This window comes from Ictalurus punctatus, chromosome 3 (assembly GCF_001660625.3).
Source record: "Ictalurus punctatus breed USDA103 chromosome 3, Coco_2.0, whole genome shotgun sequence".
Classification (NCBI taxonomy): domain Eukaryota; kingdom Metazoa; phylum Chordata; class Actinopteri; order Siluriformes; family Ictaluridae; genus Ictalurus; species Ictalurus punctatus.
Genome location: NC_030418.2, coordinates 2,882,418 through 2,891,353, shown reverse-complemented (window position 1 = coordinate 2,891,353; position 8,936 = coordinate 2,882,418). Strand labels below are relative to the sequence as shown.

Genomic DNA, 8,936 nt, shown 5'->3' with positions numbered 1-8,936 from the left:
TTCAGCATACCTCGCGTGCCATCAGCAAGCAGCAGTGTATTCACCATAGCTACATAAATCAGCTCGTTTTATGGGAAATTCACTGCTGCAGCGACGAAATCCAGTCGAGTCATGTTCAGCGTTTCTGCTTCTTTGTTACCACTGACATGCTGCATATGCGTCATGTGACTCATCCAGCTTGCCTGTTCTTGCTGATCAAATCTTTAATTGCTCATAAGTGGAAGCTTCCAAAGGCCACATAAAGGAGTTTAGCTATTGCCACCCTTATTCCGTTTACCAGAAAAATACAAGGTGTTTCTTTTCAGTCAAAGCAGGAGCAGATTAGATAGTTACTGGGTTCCCAGGATATATAATGTAACATATTAAACATTTGTGCGTGACTGTTTACAGAAACTTGATATGTACAGTGTGAGTTCTTTAAAGTCATAGGAACAAAACATTTCCAAGTCTTTCGTAGGATTTCGTAGAAGTATGGTCTGCGGTTTTTTGCTAAAGCTCGATGTTTGAAACGCAAAATACAAGCTGTATGTAGTTTTTCTTATCAAATCGCCCACGTAAAACACATGCGCGTATGCTGTCGGAGTTGGAATGACCGATTGGAATGTGCAGTTCTTATAAGATAATCAACTTTGGCATGACAAAGTGTTTTATTCCTTTGGTCCCAGGGCACTTTACCAATTCTAACAATTAATTTATTAAAGAATGACATGTCAGGGTTTTTTTTTTTTTTATCCATTTGTAGTTACATTGGCAGCTATAAACAGTATCTCCCTCGCCAGCCTCTTTTCTTTTCTTTCTCGTGAATTTAATAAGACAAAAACCCTTTCCCGTTTTGGAAAAACGAAAGACGGCTTTAGCCGTTAGAAAAGTGCCGACACTGGAGATGCCTTCCAAAAATGCTAACTAAACATCTCCTTACAGAAAACTTCACTGTATCAACAATCAAATTTTTTAATCCGTTTATGTGTCCCCTGTGTATGTGTTTTCTAGAGGAACGATAACATTTTCAAACAAGTGCATTAATATAAACATAGTTTGAATTGTAGCCGGAACTACTTTCAGAGCTGCTGTTGTAGAAAATTCATGGACACCTTCTGTCCAATCAGAATGGAGAATTCCAAATCGCAGCGGTATGACGGACAGCAATGTACCCGTTAGAAAAATCTATACAAATAATTATACTGTTCTTTACCACTATATAAACGTTGTCTACAGCACGTTTAAATAATGCGCTGATTTTACTCTACTAAATAATACTGCGTTTCACGACAAAGTTCAAAAACATCGATGAATGATTAAAATATGATTATACAGTGATTTATTTATACATGTTGTTTTTACTCTCTACGTATATTTAAATGGAGACGATGATTGTGGATTAATCATGATGACCCCAGATGCTCCGGATTAGCTCAAATATCTAATAATTGTGAGAGTCTTCATGATGATCGCTCTGTCTTCACCACTCTCTGCTTTATTAGTTTGCTGTTTGAGTGTCTAGACAGGGCCATTTATGCAGATTAAATGTGTTCGTCCCAGCAGGCAGAAGTCATTATGATTAGATTAGGAGCTCGGGGTATTGCACCAGTCAGAAGTCAGATCTGGAGAAAAGGTTGCAGGTTAAACAGTTACTCGTAGAGTAGAAGTGTCACAGGTTAAATCTCATGCTGTGTAAGTCTCATAATTGTGTTCATTTGTGCCTTTTCATTTCCCATACAGGAGCTTGAGGACGGCCTGGACGAAGCGTTCTCAAGGTTAGTGAAGTTTATTTTTGTGTAGAACATCACAGCCTCTTCGTTAACTCGATATAACGATCTTGCAGTGCAAGGGAAAAGACCACCGTATTCATGATGCTGTATTATTTAGTGTGCTCTCGTTTCTAGGTGGCATTTTACACAAATTTATGAAATTTGCAGCACAACTGTCTTAAGAAGAAGTAGGTTCATGTACAAATTTTTAAAAACTAATTTTTATGCAGACTATATAAATTATAGAAATTAATCGCTCAATAACTTGCACTATATATATGTGTGTGTGTATATGCGTGTGTGTGTATATATATATATGTATGTATATATATATATATACATACACACACACACACAGTATATTATAGTAATTTAGTGTGTGATTAATCTTTAGTCAGCGTCATTTGCTGTTTGGTTTGTTTAATTATGTGCAGTCTGAGACTAAACCAAACGAAATAAACAAACCAAAAGCATGAATTTTGTTCTCGGCAAACAGACTAATATGTGTGAAAGCACTCTTAAATTTAGTAGCTTAATACAAACATAAATGTTGCATCCGACTTACCTCGGGAGTGGGAAGCTGAAGCTTGGAATGATGTTATAATCGACCGCCATGCATTTGCGCTACAAAGTGAGGCAAATAAAACATGGACGCGTCCTTGTTCAACTTTTGCTAGCAACGAGATCACCAGCTAACTGTGATGAGTGATTGTATATTTACCTCCTCAAAACAGTGAGCTGTACAGTCAGTGTTTTATATTTAGCAAGTGAGTATGTCTGATCTAAAGGAAATACTTAACAACTTACTGCTGATGCTGTGAGCAGCCGTGTTGATTTGACGTCGCTTGCTGAACTCTGAGGAATTCTGCGTTAAGGAGACCATCCTGAGTTCCTCAGTAGGAATTCTGACTCATGAGGCGTTTTCTTCGGTTTATCCTGGACGGAGGTCTCGGATAAATGAACGTCACTGATCTGTCAGTTAAGCCATGCACATGTTTGGTGTCATGCAGACACATGTAATGTTCTACGCTAAAGAACGTACACTAGATTTGAATCATTTTAGTTCTACAACAGCAAGGAACATAACAGCATGACATCTGTTCATCACCAAACTCTGACCAGTGTCCCCCTTACTCAGCTTTCCTTTTATGATTCGTTTGTCCTTTCACCACATTCTGCACAGTCACACTACCTATTATGCACTATAAACTTGAATCTATGCGTGCAGAGTCAGTTTCAAGAGATTCTTTTCTGGCATTTACACACAGCTCTAAAAATAGACTATGAGGTTGTTGTTTTTTTTTGCAGTGACACCACACCCATCTCACTGCTCTTCTTTCTGGTTTCATATAGGAACTGTGCTGCACGAACTCGTTTATTTGACGGTTTAATATTAACAAATCATTATTTAATTTCTAACTGGATGAAGAAATGAAGTGGAGACTCAATTTGTGGTTCTGAGAGAGATGAAACTGATCAACTTGTCAATGTTTTTCTTTCACATGTGTCTGTATAAAAAAATAAATAAATAAATAAATAAATAAATAAAAAAGAGAGACTGAATTACACCTAATAATTACACCACATAATTAAGCCATGCACATGTTTTCTTTAGAAAAATAAAAGAAAAGGTGCGAATAATTTAATTGGTTCGAGTTTTAACATGAGTAAAGTGCCTAAATCTAGTGCAAGGGTTAAGATTTCCTGACTTCGTTTAATCCAGGAAGTGCAAGCCAAATTTCTTCTTATCGAAGCTCACAGCTTGGAGCCCTAAAGCTCTCCTCTGTCCATTATGTTATTCTGCTTATTGAGTGCCTAGACTGGACAAATCCTACAGATTCAATTAGTCACACCCAAAGGTAATTAAATCAATATGATGAGAAGCTCAGGTTCATTCCAGTTAGAGCTAATTTCAGACATTTCAGTTGCTGCTGGGAAATTTCAGCTAGTTCACACTGTGTGTGTGTGTGTGTGTGTGTGTGTGTGTGTGTGTGTGTGTGTGTGTGTGTGTGTGTGTGTGTGTGTGTGTGTGTGTGTGTGTGTCCAACAGAAAAGGCAGCTGCTGTCCTCATAGCAAACCTTAGACCATTGTGTAAACTACAGAGGTTATGTATTTAACTGTAACAGCATTGTTTTTGAGCTCCTCAATGTGCGTTAGATTTGAGCAAAAAATAAATATTTTTTTTTAATTAGCGCTAGTTTTAGTGATACAGCCAGGTTAAACCTTCACCGAAATATTTCTTTCAAGGTTCATGGTCTGCTTCCGTGGTACTTTATTTACAAAGAGGATCAGAGCGGGTGTAGCAGGTTCATATGTGGACAGACTCACCTTTAGACCTTTGTCTTGAGCCTAAAGGTTCACTCTCGGACATTTGGCACGTTTTCCTTTTCATCGCCGACGGGTCTGAGGGTGAATATGTAATGCCTCGCGCTCTGTTGCCATGGCGTTTTAGAAAGTGTGCTGCGGTATTTGGAAACGAGGAAACACTAATATAAGCTTTAAAGAGAATGTAATCCCTAATGCACTGCGATTCATGCTTGGAAGGATTACTTTCATATGATATTGCAAATAATAATGTGCACTCGAGTCTTAAAAATAGTCCAGTTTTGTACAAATGAGGATAAGTGTTCACATATTTCACCCAGAAATTGTTGGTGTGTTTGTAAAGTTCCAGTCTGCACCGGTTACTCATGTGTGTACAGTATTTGAAGGCTTCTTAATTAAAATCACGTTTTGTTTCTTTACCGCTGATGATTAATAAGGATATTTTTTATTCGGTGCTCACTAATGTGCAGGGTAATCAGAGGGAAATTGGGGACATTTGAAGGCTAAAGGGTGCTTGTTTTCTTTTGAAGTGAAGGTCCATTGTGAAATATACATGAATCAAGCTCTCAGGCTGCTAATGACACGGTTCGGGTAATGTCAGTGTGTTCATCTTAAAATGAAAGCATTACTGTACACGTGGAAGCACGTAAGTGAGGAACAAACATTGGGGGGTGTTTTGTTATAGGAAAATATTCAGTGACGGGGTTGTGTGACATGGCTCGATATGAAGTAGTGTTACTGTCAGCATGATCCACAGTATGCCTTGAAGTGTTTTATTAGTCTTATACCATTTGCCAATGATTCTTTTCTAAAATTATTCATTAAAACAACAACGTCATACTTTATCGGTGTGTAGTTACATTCAATATTGTTGAGTTCTACCTTTTTTCTTCACTAAATAAAGTTTTTTTTTTTTTTTTTTACTATTAACAATGTTTATTATTATGTTTCGATGATGTGGATGATGATTGCGATCCACAAAGTGGCTTAATACGAAAAAGCTGTTTTAAAGTATGTGCCCCCTCTGTCTCATGTCTTCCTTTCTGATAGGTATATCTATGACGTGGTTCTATACAGTGCTCGTCTATACGTTTCACACGTTTCAGTCTCTCTCTTCTGTTGACCCCTTTTTTCTGAATCGTTCTCGTACTGAGTGAACTCGCACAGCTCGTGCCTTCACCTTCTTACTCCCCTTTTTACTCAGCACTGATTGACCTATAATAAACCTTTTTTAAATCAGTGCCAGCGTGTGGTCCATTAGAGTATGAAAACACTCACAGCAGTCTAAATGTCTGATGAAAAGCTGGCCAGTGCTATCTACAGGCTGAGGGGAAAACTTTCAGTCATAACGTGTAGCTGATTAACATTGTTTTGGTCTGTAGTATTTACTCACTCTGACCTTGTTTGTGATGATGTGTTTCTCTTCAGCCGCAGTTTGGATAGTTTTGAGTCGTGTTCAGGTAAAGAAGTGCTTCATTTAGTGTATAGTGTCATTACCAGACTTGTAGCATCCTCCACTGTCCATTTTACTCCATTCACATCCATAATCATTAAACCTAGCACCACTGTTCATCATTGATAGTCTTCACCATAGCTGATGTGTAGAATTCTCTCATCTTGACTCATCATTTCCTGCTCAGAACCCTGTTCAGATGCAAAAAAAAAAATTTTTTTTAATGATTTCTTCCAAAAAAAATGATAATAATAATATATTAAGTAGGACAATCTGTTTAGAAATGTCAGGGTTCTTTGCCTGTTTTTAGATGTAGTATTTGTTTATGTCTGTAATTTTCATTAATTCATTTATTGTCTAATAGTAGTAAGTCAAGATGAATTAATATGTGATCTTAAAGATGCTTTATCACTCATCCATCAGTTGGAATGAGTTAAGGAAGCCTCTTATCACATACTTAATTTCAACCTAGAATCTTCACCCTGAATTTACGCTTCGTGATCTTACTTAAATTGAAATGACAAGTTTTACAGTGGCGTTGATGTGAATCACACGTGTGAGTAACGCACAGTAAAGCCGAGCAGGTTCCTACAATTCACTAGAATTTCTAAAGGACCTGGGATGAATGAGAGCTCATAATTTAACACCAGTCCAGTCTGACTTACTACAAATAGACATTCAGTCTTGTATGTACATACACATCAGTGCATTTTTCCCTCATGTTTTTCATCCTCTGCCATATATGCCATAAAGGCGTGGTTACCGTAACAGTATTCTTAAGAATGTGAAATACCATCTGATTATGTCACCGTTGTCAGATTGATTAAGATCTAATGATTTCAAATGTACCAAAAAGTGAGAGTCTGATCAAAATAACTCCAAAGGTCGGTACGGTGGAGCATCTTGACGAACAGATCGGATTTCGTGATTTGAGTGACATGTTGTCATTAGACAATTTGCAAACTTCTGCTTGTCACGAAAGCAGTGTTATGTGAAGTGTCACTCGGATCACAAAATCTCATCTGATCTTCCAGTTGAGAGAGGTTCAACAATTCCAGCTTTGGTTTTTTTTTTTTTTCCTTGCTTTATGTATAATCATTATTACAATGTATAAATGGTAATTAAACTGTAAAATACATTCCGTCAGCTCTGTAGGTTTCTTTGAACAGTAATGACCTCAAGCTCCAGAGCTGGAATTGATAACTCCTGATGTCGAGTGCACCTGACACACTGGTGCAATAAGATAGACCTTTGTACATATACATGCATCATAAACATCTTTATTCAGACCCTCCAGGATTTTGCGATCGCAGAAATTCATGCAAAGTCAAGATGTCGCCAATATGTCGTGCTTCTGGGGTTTCTTCTCCCAGTCCAAAGACATGTAGGCTGATTGACATTTCCAAATTGTCCATGGTGTGTGAATGCTTGTGTGATTGCGCCATGCGATTGGTTGGCACACCGTCCAGCGTGTCCACCGCCTTATGCCCCAAGTTCCTTGAGATGGGCTCCAGGCTCCCTCACAACCCTGTGTAGAATAAGTGGTATGGAAAGTGGATGGATGGGTTATGAACCTAAAAGAACTCGATTCACTTTATTCATTATGCACATAGAGTGCAATACCGGTCTTAGATTCCCAGAAAATCTTCATGTTATCCAATTAACTGTTATGTAAATGTTAAATTGATTTGCTTGTTAATAGGTTGTTCTTTCTGTGTTTGTGACCTGCAGACTCGCTGAGTGTCGCGCTAACCCCCAGGTCCTGGACACTGGGCTAAACCCTCAGGACTATAACGCTGACGAGTGCCTCTCACCCTGCAACTGGGAGCCGATTGAAAGTTGGAAAGCCGATGGCGAGGCCCCTGACGGCGAGGATGCGTTCAGCTTCTGAAAGCACAAGAGAGGATGGTGGATGGAAAGGTGAAAAAGGGAAAGAGGACGATCGTGTCGCTGATGGATGGACAGGACTGAGTGGAAACTAAACAGATGCTGTGTTGTCATCAGAATACACGAACTGCACAGACCAAAGCAATAATTATACTTTATTTCAGTGAGCGGTATTTGGCTTTAGTCTGCTTTTGTATTATGATGCTTTCTGTTACAGTCAGTTTTGTATTTTTGATTGCTCTCATTTTTTTGTGTGTATAAGCTGTATGAAATACATGTATGATAATTACATCAATGAGAACTGCGAGTAATTCGGATATGTATAAATTTTTTGAGCGGTTCAGGTCAGCTTTGCGAATTCGGCTATGCAGTATAACACTGTAATGTTCTCTCATTTAGAGACATTAACTCCACTTGGGTTGTTACTTAACATTTTAAGGTATCTGTGTGCTGAGGGTAGAATGTGGTGTGTATGACCCATCTCTTATGATTAGACATGTATGATCTTATGATCAGACATGTATGATCTTATGATGACACTGCTTATATGACAGGGTGCTTGTTTTTGCTTTTCAGCTTGGCAGTTTTTCCAGCTCTTCAGCATCTCGGACAACCAAACATATGCGGCGAGAGTTTATATTGAAGACAATCTTTTCTTATATTTTCTATTGGAAATGTATTTTTGTACTCCCTTCCAAGAATCTTTTCAAAGCACACGGTTTAATTTCAGGGAAATAATTTTCATGACTAAAGGATTTATGGTTTATTCATGTGTGTTTTGCCCAAATTAAACGGTTAGGTCATGTTCCTTATCAGGCCATTACTTAAGGAATGTATGCTTGCTGTGTATAACTTTCCTCCTTTTTTTTTTCTGTTTCTTTTTTAATCATTTTATTATTTCATTTGCTTAATTTTACATGCCTCTGCCTCATTGGGTGTTTTTTTTTTTTTTTTTTTTTTTTTTTTTTTTTTTTAAACTCCAGCTCACCTCTCAGTGTTAAACATTGCAATTGTTTAGATTTACCTTTTCTCATTTCAGTGCTCAGTTTTTTCGACTGCATAACATAATACATTTTTGTATTAAAGACCATAACCTACCAGTGAGTGTGTGGAAAATATTGGAATAACTTTATGAAGCAGAATGACTTGAGTTCGGTTTTAAGTTCTGGTAGAGTGAGCAGCGAAACCCAAACACACACTAGTTGACATGCTGTTTTGGACACCTGTACCTCGTACTCATCTGTGAGCCTATACACCTATTTTCCCCAACTGTTGCCCCAATGTTGGAAACACACAATTGTATACAATGTCTTTGTATGCTGTAGCATAACATTTTCCCTTCACTGGAACTAAGGGACCCAAACCTGTTCCAGCATAACAATGCACCTGTCCACCATACACGCATGGTTTGCCAAGGCTGGTATAGAAGATCTCGACTGGCCTGCAGTGTCCTATCCTCAACTCCACTGAACACCTTTGGTATGAATCGGAACGACACCTTCACCCCAGGCCTCCTCCCCCG

The 8,936-nt window shown here is 38.2% G+C and overlaps 1 protein-coding gene across 3 annotated transcripts in view; it reads left to right on the top strand.

Moving 5' to 3' along the window:
* ldlrap1b (low density lipoprotein receptor adaptor protein 1b) overlaps nt 1–8,514 on the top strand; it is a 35,706-nt gene extending 27,192 nt beyond the window's left edge. For 2 of the 3 annotated variants that reach the window (XM_017464614.3, XM_017464617.3), the window contains exons 8-9: nt 1,720–1,754; nt 7,259–8,514. In XM_017464614.3, the coding sequence (XP_017320103.1) occupies nt 1,720–1,754; nt 7,259–7,418 (195 nt within the window). In that variant the 3' untranslated portion in view covers nt 7,419–8,514. Of the gene's footprint in view, nt 1–1,719; nt 1,755–5,502; nt 5,535–7,258 lie in introns of all 3 variants that reach the window. The other variant, XM_017464616.3, reaches the window with a different exon arrangement.
* Nucleotides 8,515–8,936: the final 422 nt, after the last annotated feature.